This window comes from Pseudopipra pipra, chromosome 8 (assembly GCF_036250125.1).
Source record: "Pseudopipra pipra isolate bDixPip1 chromosome 8, bDixPip1.hap1, whole genome shotgun sequence".
In the NCBI taxonomy this organism is placed as follows: domain Eukaryota; kingdom Metazoa; phylum Chordata; class Aves; order Passeriformes; family Pipridae; genus Pseudopipra; species Pseudopipra pipra.
The window spans coordinates 34,978,617-34,994,399 of record NC_087556.1 but is presented as its reverse complement, the minus strand read 5'-3'; the positions used below and the strand labels follow the sequence as shown (position 1 = coordinate 34,994,399).

At 41.8% G+C, this 15,783-nt stretch overlaps 1 protein-coding gene across 11 annotated transcripts in view; it reads left to right on the top strand.

Annotated features, from left to right (window-relative positions):
* TACC2 (transforming acidic coiled-coil containing protein 2) overlaps window positions 1–15,783 on the top strand; it is a 120,484-nt gene that overhangs the window by 75,000 nt on the left and 29,701 nt on the right. For 7 of the 11 annotated variants that reach the window (XM_064663620.1, XM_064663619.1, XM_064663613.1 and 4 more), the window contains 3 exons: window positions 1,987–2,147; window positions 10,029–11,349; window positions 14,686–14,721. In XM_064663620.1, coding sequence (XP_064519690.1) covers window positions 1,987–2,147; window positions 10,029–11,349; window positions 14,686–14,721 — 1,518 coding nt within the window. The remainder of the gene's footprint in view (window positions 1–1,986; window positions 2,148–10,028; window positions 11,350–14,685; window positions 14,722–15,783) is intronic. The other 4 variants (XM_064663616.1, XM_064663621.1, XM_064663618.1 and 1 more) reach the window with 1 other exon arrangement.

Genomic DNA, 15,783 nt, shown 5'->3' with positions numbered 1-15,783 from the left:
AAGAACTATGTGAAAGCCCGAAAGAGATGAATTACCTTTCATTTTGTTGGTTTAGATGATAACTTCCTAGGTTTATTTTTATGACACTGGGAAAATATCGCACGACTCTGTTTATCTTTGATTCTTCAACTTTAAAGTTTCCTGAACCAGCTCCGTGGAAGGAGGAGAAAACGTTTGTTTGTTGAATACCTATTGTGCAGCTTTGTTTACAGAAGCTCTTTGTTTGCAGCTGTTCTTAAGCTTAAAATACTTTGTACTTAAAAAACGGTGCATCTTTGTAGGGACATGATTTAAAGTGATGCAACCCATGTGTTTCAATGTGACTGTTCTGGGACCTGAAGAATTAGTGTGGTTTAAGAGGTGACACAAAGAAGGTATTTTGGAGCAGGATTATATCTGCAGCAACAGATATAATTGAAAGCCAGACACACTTTTTTGAGCAGTGACATAAATTTGTGAAGAGAAAAAAACCCAAACTCTAAACACCCCCAAGTAAGGCAAGCAACTGGAGTTATCACCTAGCAGAAGTCCTTTTGCTTTGCACAGGAGTAGAGGTGACGAGACAGAGTCGGTGTGAGGCCATGACGTGTCCCTGGGAGGAGGTGGGAGCTCTCATTGGAATTCTGCTGAGGCAGCTGGGGAGAATCAGGTCTGCTGTGCCCCTCAAGCTGTCAGGGGTGACACTGGGGGTCTTTTCTTCCCCAACTCTCCGAAGGCTTCATGCTGTGATAGATTTAGGCAAATGTAATGGAATGCAAATCCTGTGCTTGTACCCCTCCTGACATCGAGCCGCTTAAAATAATCACAAGTCTCAAGAAAACAGACAGAATCTGGCAGCTCGGAGTTATATTTTAACTCAGCAAAATGAGAGGAGTCCTTGATTTTGGATGGCTTGTAGAGGTGCTTTTGGGAGATGAAATGGCTCTTCATTTCATGGCACATTTTGTCCCCTTGCAGTGATGTGTGGGGTGTGAACAACCATGAGGAGCAGTGGAGACTACAGGCTCACACAGAATCACTGGGAAGAGGCAAATCAGTCCTGTCCTTCAGGAAATTGCCATGTTCAATTCACTTCATCATAGACCAGCAGTCCAAAACTGCATCTGACCAACAGAAATGCTTATTGAACATTATGTTCAGTGCCTATTGACTATGACACCGTTGTTACTGCATTCCTGGCTCTGAAAAAAATGCCTCAAAAAGAAATGTTTAAACTTTGGGCCCAGTTTGATTTAAGAACAAGTAAGACCTATAGTTTCCAGACTTAGAAGGACAGTTTCCTGTGGCTGTACACCTGTAACAGGTATGTCCTTGAATGGTTTAGATCTTCACTTAGTGTTTAGGTTACTCATAGTTTTGTACACTTGCTGCCTTTCAAGCTTGTGTTTCATTTGAATGGCTCCATTTTGGGTGCTGCTGTTTCCCTTGCTGTGCTGGCACCAACCCATTGTGATCCCTGGGTTTTTGTGTCCCTGGGAGCACGTGGTGCTACAAAAAGACCATTGATAATATGAGGACTCCATGCATTTTACAGGCTGTCTTACCCTGTTTAACAAGGCCTGTTTGAAAAGGGCTACAGTGAAATTCTGTGGGAAACACAGGATGCACAAGGGTTTTCTGCACCTCAGGTGTCTCCATGTGTGCTCTCTCACCCTCGAGAGCATACACATAAATTTGGTGCTGTTTTTAGATGGGGATTTTTTCAGTTTGTTTTGTTTTCTTTTTTTTTTTGAAGCTGTGAAATTCTTTTGAGAAGATCCTTTACACTTCTGTAACACGAGTGACATAAATACTTGTATAGGGAGTAGACCATAGCCATGATACTCTGCTCTGTAAACCATGCAGCAAAACCTCCTCTGGGAAATGCAGAGGCAGCCTGAGAGCTGAGGTCTGTGCCATCAGCTCAGGAAGCCCAGCATTCCCAAGCCTGACGTGCAAACAGGGATCTTCACTGTGCTCACCAGTCTCTCATTTGATTTTCCCCAGGAGCTCTGACTCTGAAGAAGCATTTGAGACCCCGGAGTCCACTACACCTGTCAAGGCACCACCTTCACCTCCACAGCCAGCCCCTGAAGCAGCAGCAGCTGTGGTTGTTGCAGACACAGCAGAGCAAGAAATAAAACCCCAGCTGCCCTTAGAAGACACAGGTAACAAGGATGTAATGAGTGGGATGGGTTACTGAGGGAGGTGAAGCTGCAGGGAGGTGTTCTTCTAAGCACAAGCAAGGAATTGATGCTGTTAAATTGTCTTCTGGAATGTTTATTTAGTGTGTGCTGGGCAATTTCCATGCTGGGAGGTTGCACCTGGAATAAAGTTTTGGAGAATCTGTCCATAACATTTGACAAATGTTAAAGAAAAGAGGAGTTTTCTAGAAAGATCTTTTTTTTTTTTTCCTTTTGAATCAAGCTTCTTTCTGTGGGATCTTTACAGAATCAGATGAGTAGAAAAAGGAGGTAAGAGATGCAGATGTAGTACCTGGGTGAGCACTGTTCACTGTGACAATCAAAAAAATGTCATTTTCAAATGTGTTGTTACCTGAAACAGGAGGTGATCAAAAAGCCCATTAGAACAATAGAAATATTGACAGTAGAGTTATAGGATGAACATGGGAGGATGTATGACTGTATGTATAGTATACACACATAAAATTGGTACATACTGGGAAATTAACCTCTAAAAAGGGAGACTCGTCTTTAAAAACCAAATAATTGCTTTCCCAAAAAAAGTGTTCTTTGTTCTCCAACCTGAGTAATGGAATATGAGTGAGTAGAAAGCATGCTATTAGCTCAAAATAGCTTTGTTTGGGCTGTCAGATGACAGCTCAACAGCCTAAGACTGAATTCCCCATTATGCCATCTTTTTTCCCACCTGAAAGTCAAGTCATCCTGATCACCTGGCTAAATTGCATAAAGGTAATGTTACTCCCAGCAGACTAAAGCTCACTTGTATTGCATTTGGAAAGGTGTCGTGGCATCCCACCCTTAAGAGGAAAGGAGCAGCTGAGGTTTGTAAATGCTCCTGGTTGAAAGGAAGAGAGTCTGCAACAGCTCACAGGGTTTTTTATTGGCAGATTACACACTTGGCATGGAAATTGGTGCGTTAGTCCCTGACCTCCCAGGGTAAGAACGTGGCAGTGGGTTTAGGATAAAGGGATAGGTTGAAGGAGAAGAAGGAGAGAAGAGTTAAAGAGGGGGAGACAGAGGAAGAAAGTGAGAGATCCCCAATCCTGGTTCCAGCGTTGATCCAGCTGATGGGGTGTCCAGGATTGCACCCAGGCTTTGTGGGGGGACCTTTGCCTGGATAAGTTTTCCCTGCCCTGGAGATGAGTTTCTTGCTTTCTGTGCAAATTAGTTACCATGCACAGTCTGTTCTTCTGGATTTTTCTGGAAATGAGTCAGAGGACTTTGGTGGTCTCTGATGGTCTTGATGCCCCTCTACAGTCCATGCCCACTGCTTGAATTCATTCCTGTGAATTTATTGAATTCATTGTGCTGTGCTGTGTTTATCTCCAGGAGATAACAAGGACATTTGTCCCAGAAAGCTGCTGCCCTAACTCCCTATGGCTCTTTCTCCAGCCACATCCTGTTCTTTCTCACAGTGTGTTATTACCAACAATCTTTGGTTGTTATTGCCAACAATCCTTGGTGCACATTAGCCCTCTTATCTTCTGGGCTTCTACAGTTGTCTCACGTAGCCAGGCAGTGTTTTAAAGCTTCCCTTTCCACTCTGGAAAGGGAATGTTTAGCAGTGGGCAGAGCAATGTCCAGGGCTGGTGTGTGTGTTACAAAGGCTGTCCAGCTCTGACTTAAACCTTCAGGAAAGTGTCAAATAAATCTTGCAAATGTCTTGAACGACTTAGAACATTTCTGGAAGTTATTAATTAAGGAATGCTCTTTAAGATCATGATTTATGATGCAGTTTTATAAGCAGCTCGAAAGATGTTCAACAAACTGATTCCACAAAATAAAAATTAAATACTGAGGCATCCTGACACTTTTCCCTTTCTGCTGTTACAGTTCCCTCTTCATTGTAGCAAAGGTTACTCATTCTCCATCTTCTTTTCTTTTTCTAATCTTTGGTAATGTAACAATTACAAAATAAGTGCTGAGAGAACAAAAGAACGCATATGCTGAACAGGATTGGAGTGTGTTTTTAATTACTGCAGTAGATTATCTTCAAGCCCTTGATTACACATGTGCTTCCCTGGCACGTGTGATTCTTGACTCATTACATCCCAGCCCCCCCCTTCCTCCTTTCTCTCAGATATTTCTGAAGTAAATAGGAAACTGAATTTATCTATTCATAGCTGGTGTGGAGTGTGCATTGAAGGCCATTGGATGGCAGAGGTGAAACCATTTCATTTGCAAATCAGATTGACCACGAGAGGCAAGTTACCACAAAGTAACAGAGCTGTGTTCAGCGTTCCAAAATTATGCAAAACGCAGTTATACAACAGGGTAATTTATTGGAGGGGGAAAAAAAAAGATGCGTAATGCAGAAAACATTCAAATGTAGGAGGGCAACACAAAGCATCCATTTGTGCTGGAAGTCTTTAGAAGGAATGAACAATACTAAGAGTATAGCTTAGGTGTTTAGAAATGAGAAAAGCTGAACGTTTTATGCTTTATAAACCGTTTGAGTGTCTTGTGGTTTATTTACCTCATAAGTTACACTTGGGGCTGCACACAGAGGGAGTGAGTCCCTTCTTTGGGTGCTACGGGCAGAGTTGAAGCAGAAGTTCCTTGGTGGTACCACACAGCTAAATAAATAGGTTTCAGCAGAGAAGGAGGAAGGAATAGGGGCAGCTGGAGAGCCTGGCACACGCTCAGGGAGAGGCAGCGCTGCCCCGCTGGGTTTCTGCTTCACCAGCCCCACGGCTTTGTCTTGGACATGAGGTTGGTGACAGAGCGTGTGTTTGGGTGGAAGGGGGAAGCACAGTGAGTGTTTAAAGGATCATTTCATCTATAGCTGACAATAATTACTTATGCAGATGGCTGCAGTTGTGCTGCACGGTATCGTTAGTGCAGCAGCTGGACCCCACTGCTGGAAAGCCAAGGGGAGAGTTTTTAATTAGGCCGACTTCAATGCTGGTTTAATAAATATGATGAAAGGGAACTATAGCTAAACTCATCCTGGGTTTGTGCCAGCTCCTGGTGGGGTAAAACCTGCTGCATGGCTCCTGTCCATCAGCAGCAGAGCAGGGGAGGGGAGTCAGTCTGAGGGCAAGTCTGGAGGGGAAGAGGAGTAACAGAGCATGTATGGAAACTATCCCTGAACCCCAGAAAGTGTCACCAGTGAGCCCTTCCATTCCCCTCTAAATGAATTGTAGGAAATGTGGGTTATACTCTCGAGGTGAATTTGAGAGTTTGAGGTTGCATTTATTATTTTTTTATCATTATTTTGGTAGTATTTTAAATTATTGTTGCTTGTCTCATCAGCTGCTTTCTAATGGCAGTGACCTCTTGTCCCTTGTTTCATCCACCTGAGCACCAGGAAGTCCTCCAAGCCCTTTCTCTCAAATACCCCTGTTGCTGGCCAGGAATTCCTGCCTAGGCAGGGCTATTTCTTCTCCTGCCCTTACTGCCTTCCCCAGTTGATTAATGAATTGAGATTATATTCACAGGGCAGATGTGAGAGCTGGAGAGCCCTCTGTGCATTACAAACCAACAATAAGGACATGGGACACCTACATTTGGATCCTTCTGGTGCCAGGGAAATTGAGGTCAGGCTTTCCAGTAGAGACTTAATGGCCCAGACAAAAACAAGTGAATTTTTGGTGTGGAAAACATTCTTTTTCAGTGTTTTTCCTTTTGAAGCCTGACACAGAAAAATTGAAAAGAAACTTTATATACGAAATTTTCTCTCAGAGTAAATGACAAAAGTACTTTTACAGAACTTTTTTAAAAGTACTACTAATTGATTTTCTGACTTCAAAGGCTTCTCAACACAAGCGGGAACTTGAAATAAACTGTGTTTCAAATTTTCTGGTGTTAGGTAATTACAATTCCTGTATGCTTTTGGCAAAGTGTACTTTTCTCCTGAGTTATTTCCCCATACCAGAGTATGTGGGTGCACACTGTGTGCATTTTCCAGGGGTTTGCCTTTGTTTGCTTTTCTCTAGAAAACAGAACTATTATTTCATTTCTTCAGTATTTACTTTTTTAGATCCAGCTAAATTTTGTTTCTAAGCCTTTCGAAATAGTGCTTCATTTTGTTTGCAGCTCAGCAGTGTTAAGGCCTATTTTCAGCTTATTAAGGTTTCAGAGATACTTCAGCAAAGAAGCCCCTTTCCCTGGATACTTCTGTAGCTCCTTAAGCAACTACTGCTACTGAGTTTCTGCATTTCTTTCCTGAGGCTGTAAAAAGCTGTAAATCCTGATGCCCACCCTGATCTAATCTTCAGATGCCTCCTACCCTTTCATATTCAGTATAAAGCAGTTTAATGAAAGTTTGATATCCTCATCAGTGAACAGTTCAAGGCACATGCATGGGATTTGCTGCTGTTCAGATAATTTGTGGGTCCCTGTTTAAAGAAGGCTGAGTTAACTGAGGTATGTGTCTGCCTCACTGTTCTTGTGGGACATTAAAGCTTTACAAGCATCTGCAGTGCCATCAAAATTTTGGTATTTTGCAATGTCCAAAATAAGATGTCTGGAGTTGACTAGAAACATTTTTTTTATTCTGGGTTGTTTTGGGTTTTTTTACTAAAAAAGAGAATTTGTTCTATTTACGAGTGCACACAGTCTTAAAATATCTTATTATTAACACTCTCAGGCACGGTGAGAGATTTTTGGAGCTGTCCTGTGCAGGGCCAGGAGTTGCACTTTGATGATCTTTGTGGGTCCCTTCCAACTCAGGATGAATATTCTTTGACTTTCTGGCAGCTTTTGGTTGTGCCATAACTGGTGCCAGGTGAAAATGCCCAGCATTAAACATGCCATGTAGCTCTCATGTTTAGGTCTCGTCACCTGGATACAAAACATCTGGGGTTTTTGGTGGTTGTTTTTGGTTTTGAGGTTGTTTTTCATGGTTGATCCGGTCAAAATTTTTCTGAAATCAGGGAAATTTCCCTGTGGAAGGAGCAGAATTTGGACCTTCTATTTAAACGAATGAAATGGGAGGGATTTTGGGAGCTTGCCTTCTTTTTTATGGCAGTAAACCTGATTGAAAACTTTGTGCTGGCCTCTCTCTAGGACGAGTCCTGCCTTAATTTCCATAGTTTATGTGGTTGTTTGTTCCTTTGCAACAAAATTGCATTTTAATGAAATACTGCAGTAACACTGATTAGCTTAGTTTTGTGTTATAAAAGGACAAATGTCACTGCTCTGAATGGGCTGTTAATGTCAGGAAAGAGCAGTCTTCATGTTTTCTGTGGTAATAAGGCCGTGAGGACTGTTTGTATCTTCTCCTCCAGCAATTCAGGACTGAGCCAGCAGTGCCAGGAGAGTCTGACAGCAGCATTTCACTTCTGCCAAAAGCCATGTTTTCTGAGACAGTTTCACGTCTTGTTTCATAAAGAAACAATAAAAATACTGCAGTGGCAAGTCAAGCAACGCTCTGCAGAAATCCATACTTTATAAGTAAAGGATTTGATTAGGAGGAAGTTGTGAAATAAGCAACTAAAGAAGATGAAAGCCCTGCACTATGTGGAGCACACCGAATTTGAACGCTCGGAGTAGCTGGAAAGCCTTGTACGCTCCCTTTGCGTGATGCTCCCCAAACCTCAGCCTCTTATTTACAGTCCAAGTCCTGCAGGGCAGTGGTTTTATTTTATTTTATTTTGTTTTAATGCATGTTTGTATTGCTTTGAACAGGGGCCTCATTCCCATTGAGGGCTTTGACGTAGGCTGGAATGAAAACAGTGCATAACTGCCCGTGATTTCTTATTCAGATCCTGCTTTTATTTCATGCTGACCTACATTTGTACTCCGCCGACATCCCAGAGCTGTGTCAGTGTTTATGGTGATGTATTCCCCTAAAGTGTCTTCCATTCTTCTTTCAGGGTAAAATGGACAGATTAGGCTAATGCTGGAGGTTTATGGCACTCTTTGAGTGCCCTTAACAGGAGTCCCATCAGTGTCAGAAAGTGATGTGTCTGTCAAGTGAGCACCAGCTCTGCTGGCAAACGAAGCCTAATTAATGATGCCTCAGCCAGGCTGAAACTAAGCCCGACCCAGTGGGGACTAAGGAGAAAAATAAACTGTCCTGAAGTACTGCCACATTATTCACATTCATTTAGCAGAAAAACACATTAAAATACTGTTTTAATTGATGTCTCTTAGTGAACTTCCACGGTCTGACAGAGAAACTGAGTAGCTGTCATTCCTTTGACAGTCTCTGGAAATACATGGTGCCACTTTAAGGAACTGCTTTGGGAAATGTGTCCAATTCCCTTAAATCCTTTCTATTCTTTACACCCATAAATAATAATTCTTGCAGTCTCTGTGCAGACATACCATTTCTTCTGAAATTACCTTCTGAAACAAAGGAAATTTTATTTTTCTCTTCTTAATCCAGTCGTAGCTTCTCACTAAAAGTAATAATTGCTTGCTTTTATGAACAGTGTTAATGAATGTGGCTGGGCAAAATGGGAGTTATTTTGCAAAACATGTCAGGATTGGGATGAAAAAGAAGTGTAGAAATGTCTCTGAAATCATTTAAGGCCGAGCAAAGCATTCATTTTCGTTGGACTGTTTTCCTTTATAATTGCATAATTAAAAAAAAAAAAAAGACAACATGAAGGATGCTGTGTTGCTTCAGTAGGAAACACAAGGAAATTCTGGTGCTCAGTGAGAGCTCTGAGCAGCTGGTTTAGCCCAGCTTGATCTGTGAGCTGCACAGAGATGCCCCAGGTCTGGGACACAGACACATGGACAGAGGTGACCATGTCACATTCACATCAGCGCCAGTACAATGACGGCAGGAGCAAACCATATTCAGGATTTGTAAATCATTTGAATAATAAACCTGATGAGCTGGAAGGCAGCAAGGACCATCATCTTAATCCTTTCCTACCTATGTATTTTCTGTTTTTTTGATATGCACTCTTATCTTTTTCTGCTTCGCCGGTAGAGTTGTTGTATCCCGAGTGAAGAGACTTCTATAAATCATTTTAGGAATCCATTCAATAAGAAGATCTTTAATTACAATGAAAAGCTGTTTGGATGAACACTTCTAGCATATAAATCCCTCTACAAAATTTTCTTTTCGTCAACAAGTGAGAACTACACTTGGAAAAATCTGTTTTAAATAATCTGTAGGGAGCATCTAGTGATCTTTTTAAAAGAAGATTTTTCAGCTGAAAATATTTGTAGAGTTCTCTAATTGACTGGGGGGTTTTTGTCTTTACCATAATTTATTTCACATTAAGTTCTCAGTGATTCATCTCTCATTACAAACTTGTAAGTATGAGGTCAGAGTAGAGTGTCTTGACTGCTTGGGGCAAATAGAAGAGCAGCATTGATGGGTTGTGGAGAGGAAACCAGTTTCCTCTGGGAAAATTGGTAAAAATAGCATATGGGAAACAAAACTTAAGGTCAGCATGTAATTACTGAAGCACCAGTCAATTTACAGCAAATTTACTGCATAAGAGCTCTGACACAATGGTGTGAACTCTTTATAATAGTAGAAAATGGGATGAATGTGCTTGATGTGCAGTTTTCCAGGTATTTGGAATATATAGCATGTTATAGTAATATCCATCTCTTTAAATGACAGTTTAGAAGAGATGCTTCAGGGGCTATTGTAAAATACATATTTTGTCTTTTCATGAAACCTGCCTCCAATCCTTTTCTGGGCAGAACAGTTGTATTTTTTCCCTCAATCTAGTTCATTTATTGAAAATGCCACTTTGGTTTGTACGTCCTCTAATCGCTGCTTAGTCCATTTGTTTGTTTTTAATGACTTTTTCTTTTAGTAATCTAAACAAATGCTGGACATTTACTACATTAGATTATAGTAAAACTTTGCTAAGCCCCAGTTTTAAAAGCGTGTTTAAAGTTCACGGAGTTTTGTGCTTGTTCCTGCAGGATTATGTTCAGAAGCTGAACCCGTAACCGATGTGTCACACAGTGAACCAGTCCAAGAAAGCCCTTTCCGTCCCCCTTGCCATTCTTTTTCCACTGTCTTCGACGAGGACAAGCCCATAGCCAGCAGTGGGACTTACAACTTGGACTTTGATAACATTGAGTTGGTTGATTCTCTCCATGCCTTAGGACCGAGCTCTGCAGAACCCAAGAGTCGTGACCCCAAAGCAAATGTTCGAAGAAAATCCACTGATTCAGTCCCAGTTTCCAAATCCACGTTGTCTCGATCTCTCAGCTTGCAAGCCAGTGATTTTGATGGAGCATCTTACCTTGGCAACAGCGAGACATTAGCACCGTCAGCAGATGTGTACGGTACCGGTTCAAGCAGCGCTTCCAGCACCCTTAAGAGAACAAAAAAACCCAGACCAGCTTCCTTAAAAAAGAAGCAGTCAGCCAAAAAACCTCTGGACGCTCCACTGGTGAAGGAAACCCCACAAGAACCTTCTGACCTTGGCCAAGCAGCTTGTGCCCCGGGTGAGGATAAAGGAGTATCTGAAGGCAAGGCTGACTCAGTGAAGCCCGAATGTACTGAACCTTCCAAAATCTCTGCTGAGAGAGAGGAGGCCCTGCCTGTGCCTGAAGGATCTGACTCTTTGGATCCAGACCATTTTGAAGGGATTAGTGCATTTAGCAGCGGAGGCAGCAAAGTGCAGAACTCCCCCCCTGCCAGCAAGAAAACACTACCTCTGACAACGGCCCCGGCGGCTGGGGAGGTGACTCCGCCGGACACCGGGGGACAGGAGGACCCTCCAGTCAAAGGTGTTGCAGTGAGGCTGGAGTTTGACTATTCTGAAGAAAAGGGGGTGAGTGAAGACCAGCAGGAGAGCACTCCCCCTCCCAAAAAGGCAGGTAAAAAGCCAGGTGCTAAAATGCCACTACGGAGGCCAAAGACTAAAAAACCGGTGGAAAAGCTTGACAATGCTCCGACCACTCCGACCAAGTCCCCCACTGATCCAAACGAAATCCCCATCACAAAAGGCTCTTACACTTTTGACATTGACAAGTGGGACGATCCCAATTTTAACCCCTTCTCCTCTAGTACAAAAATGCAAGAGTCGCCCAAACTGCCTCAGCAAACGTACAGTTTTGAGCCAGACATGTGTGAGGACTCCATTGACCCTTTCAAGTCTTCTTCTAAGATAGCCAGCTCGCCCTCCAAATCTCCAGCTTCCTTTGAGATACCAGCCAGTGCCAACGAAACGAACGGGACAGAAGGAGACAACCTGAACAAACCTGCGAAAAAGAAGAAGACGCCACTGAAAACGTAAGTTAAAGGGCAGAGATGTTTCTAGAGTAGAGGCAGCACACTCCTACCCCTTAGCACGGTTACACATGGATTATATTTGAATAGCTGAGCGTTGGTAGCCACAGCTGGACCCACGCTGGGGGTCTGTACTTGCTCTCCCTCAACCTGTTTTGTCAATAGTTTGATGTTTCCAAACCAAAAGGGAGAATCCAGGGCTGCCACACCACATTAGGCAACCGAATTTTTGAAGTCTTCAGGCTTGGTGCAGTTTTGAACCTGATTAAGTTGTGATTTTAATCAGTTCTGTACCAAATTTTCTGTGACCTCATCTTGGGAATTCGATGCTGTTTAAAATGATCAAAGTTTCACACTAGTAAAGAGTATTTTATGAGTAATTGTTTTTGAGAGTGGGATGTGAAATAACATGACAGTGACAAATCTCGTATTGCAAACAGCAGGGAGATGGTTTTATCCAGTGACTTTCAGTATTTAAAAGAAAAGAACCTGAAACAGAAGAATATATTATTGAAATATATATTTTTTTTACACAAAAGACTAAAAAATTTTCCTTTTAATGAAAGAGCTTAAAGTGATGTAGAAGGGTTTAAATATCCAAAACTGCTACACATTAGGGAAATATCCAGCTTTTAGACAGAGCTGACAAATCCCAGGATACATTTTCCATCTTGCTCTGTTTAGATATTTGGTTAAAAACCTCAGTGGCTGGTGGCATTGATTCACTTGCCTGTGTACTTGTTGCTTTATCTATTCAGACATGGTTATTCCGAGTTGGTAATCACCAAGTTTGTATCCCAATTCATCTGAAATCGATCTCCTGTGTGTATCTATAAGAAAGTATCTCAGTGCATGTTCCTTTATGGTTTAAGTGTTTCAGCTAGCTAACAAAAACGGGAGTAAAATTTTAAAAGCCTGCCTATCAGGAGATATGGCATGGTTAAATGTAAAACAGTACAAAACATGACCTCCTGTACAGAGTGAGATGGAGATTATGCAGTTTTTTCTGAGCAGCCTCCTACCTTCTGGGCTTCTAACTCATGTCCCTTGCCAGATTTGAGGAAGCTTGTGTAACTTTTTTCTCTTTAGAGGCATTTATGAGTTATGGGTGGTTTAGGTCACTGTATAGTTGAGTTGGGTTTTTTGAGGGAGGAGCCTGTTTTTTCTAACATTGCTTCTTTTTGAGGTTTACCTGAAATTTAGTGGGAATTTGGGTGGAAATTAAGATCCATGCTAAGATAACACGTTTTCCAAGGCTGCGGTCAAAACTGATTTGGTCCAAATGAAGAAGACTAAAAAGTCTGACAGCAAAAGAAGAAGTATTTGATTTGTACTGGGGAAATGCAGAGGGAAAGAGGGGAATTTTGATATCAACAGATCCTTAAGTTTGATATTTCCAGCCAGACAGTCTCCTTGTGTCTCTCAGTAGCTGGAGCTGACAGACCCTAGGTGTGGGCCTCTTGAGTTCACTCATCTGCTTTGAATATTAGAATGAATTCCAATGTTAATTTAGGGGCAAAATGAGTTTATAAAGAGTTTTCTAAACCGCATTCATCCTTGGGAAAATCCATCGTGTGAATGCCCTGTCCTACAGTCACAAAGTTCACTGCTGGTCTTTATCATGGTGGAGCAGAGAAGCTCCCCCAGCACAGGGCTCACAAGTTCTTGGGTCAGGAGGGCTGCAGGAATTCCCAGCCCTTGCTTGTCCCTGCTTTCACTGTGTTGTGTTGTGTCTCTGCTCACTGCAGCCCCGTAACCTACTTTTGCAGGAGGTTTTTTTTTTACAAAGAAGAGAGACTCTGCATATTAATACACAGTGCAGCCTGCAGCTATGGTATTTTCTAGAAGAAAATTAGCCTAAAGCTTCTTGGAGCTTCTTCAGGGATGCCAGTGAAAGCAGTGGCTTTGTTTGCCTCTGCCCCTCTGGTCCCTCATGAAAAAGCCCTCAGCATGACTCCTCCTTGGCATCCAGTGCAGGAGAAGCCCTGGCTGGGCAGGGAGATGGGATGTAGGATCCTCCTTGGCAACACTCCATGGTGGGACAGGGAGAGAAGACAGTGCAAAATGCTTCTGCTCCAAGGGGCACAAACGAGAGTGTTTGAATGAGGAAATGATACTGTAGTATTCCAGGACTTTTAACACCTAATTGATAGGTGATTTTGCCAAGTCACGAGTTTTTATTAGCACCCTTGAACGGTGCAGAAATCAAATCCTGTTGGCCAGTTTGAAAATGTGTTCCTTGTGTGGAAGGCAGCGATTTCTAGATTAGACCTATGAGAGGTAAAGCCAGGCATGAGTTTAAGCTATTGCTAAGCTTGTACTACTTTGAATCTGAGCCATGTGCTCAGTCTTACCCACATTAAATCAATAAAACCAATCCATTTTTATTCTTGAATAAAAACCTGCAGCAGTCTAAGCATTGACCTCCGTGTGAAATGATGAGGTTTTTTAGAAGAGATGTCGGCTCAACACAAATTACTCTCTGGTCATCTACCCAAGTGCTGAGCTGCTTTGAGATAATCATGCTGCTCAGGTGATGCTGAGCAAAGAGCAGCTGATAGTGATGAGTAAGAGTAGGTGGTTTGCACAGACATTGCTCGTGTAGGCACTGCTCTGGGAGCTGCTGGATGGTTGGAGGCTGCTTAGAAATGGAAGGTGCCGGCTGCCATGGCCCATTGCACGTGAGAAGAGACAAGGAGGAGCTGCCAAGCTTATAAGCAGATGAAAACTTTTCTTAGCCTAAACTGTTTGGCAAGGCTTGGTTCTGGTTTGGGGAAAATCAGTTTGTTCTGTCAGAACACCAAGTTAGGTTTCATTGAGAGGCAAAACAGATAAGACTTAAAGAAATGTCATTTTCTCTTCTGACCTGGGTACATGATTTGAAATGGTCAAGTAGCTTTCTCTGTACTGTCATAACACATCAGCAAACATGAAAAAAAACCCTGGAATAGCTCTTTCCTTAAGCTTAGCTGCCATTCAAGAACAGTTTTACATCTCCTATAATAACAAACACCATGTTTTGAAGAGCAAGCAGGTGGCCTCCTTCAGGGAAGGCAGGGTTAGGGTGTTGATTTTTTTAACTTGAAGGTGTCAGCTTTGAAAAATGTGTTTTGTAAGGTGAAAGTGTGTCATTGAACTTGAAAACATTGAAGGACTTGATGAGTATTTTTTTCTTCCTGATGTATTTCACAATAAAAAGTAAGGGTTAAGATTATACAGGTAGAAAGTATGCATGATCAGATTGCCTTAACACATTAACATTAACAGAGTATTTGTAGGTTAATCTTTTTTGTCAGTTCCTTCTGTCTGTCTCTCTTTTCTTTGTCTTATTTGTCTTAGGATGGTAGAAGATGTGATGTCTGTATGTTCTCTGTTGTAAGTAATTCTAAGCTAACATTTCAAATTTCCTCTTTTGGTTTATGGGCTTTTTAATTTTACTTATTTATTTTGCAGCATGATCAGTTATTATTCAGCATGAAGCTTTTATGTTAACGATTTCACTTCCCTGGTACATGTGAAAGCTATTTTAAGTGAGATGCCTGGCTGTGAATGAGTTTAAGGAATCTTTTGCCTCACTATGTGTTTGCCTGTCCAAGATCCTCATTTAAAAATACAGAGATTTTGTATCCTTGAGCTAAAATATGAAAATTTTATTTGTGACATTGAACAGCGTTGTACACTCAGTCCTTTGTAAATACTGCATAAACTGCTTCTCCTTCTTAAAGGAAGAAGTTGTCCTAATTACTTCTAGGATCATATCTGGATAATTAGTGGCATCGAACACACCAATATTCAGCTGTCCAATTTATTTTCCCCTCTAGATGTGGTATTGATTTACCCTTTACTGATTGAAACCCACCATTATAATTTCTGGTGTCGATCTGGCCAGCATTGATCAGTGATGAGCTGGTGGGCAGTAATTTTTGCCACTGCATCTCAGTTCAAACATAAAGTCTTTATCAGTGAGCTTGCTGTGGTGTTCTTCTCCCTCTTCTAGTTAGTAACATAAATGGTTTTTAATAGCTCTGGCAATATGCATCAAGAGAAGAGATAGATAATTGGTTTATTCCTAGTTAGAAAATATTTTTGAACCAGTTGTGAATAAACACAAAGGCAACATCAGTAAATATGCACCCTAATGACATAATGTGTGTTCTTCTCTCTTTTTGCCTGATTGAAACCTGTGGGATTTTGAAGGGTTACAGTGTCCATGCTCCCAGTCTGCACTGTGAGCTGTCAGGGGAACTGGAAGCAGAATTGCCATATTTCTTGTTGGATTTGTTTTAAAAAGGATCTGTTGTGCCCGTTGGTAATGACAGAGCTTCGTTCTGGCATCTTGGGAACAGCATCTGCCTCAGATGGCTTTGTGTAGTTCATCCAAAGCGTAACAGTTTCTTTCTTAATGATTTTTGAGGTCATTGGAACTTACTGCCCAAA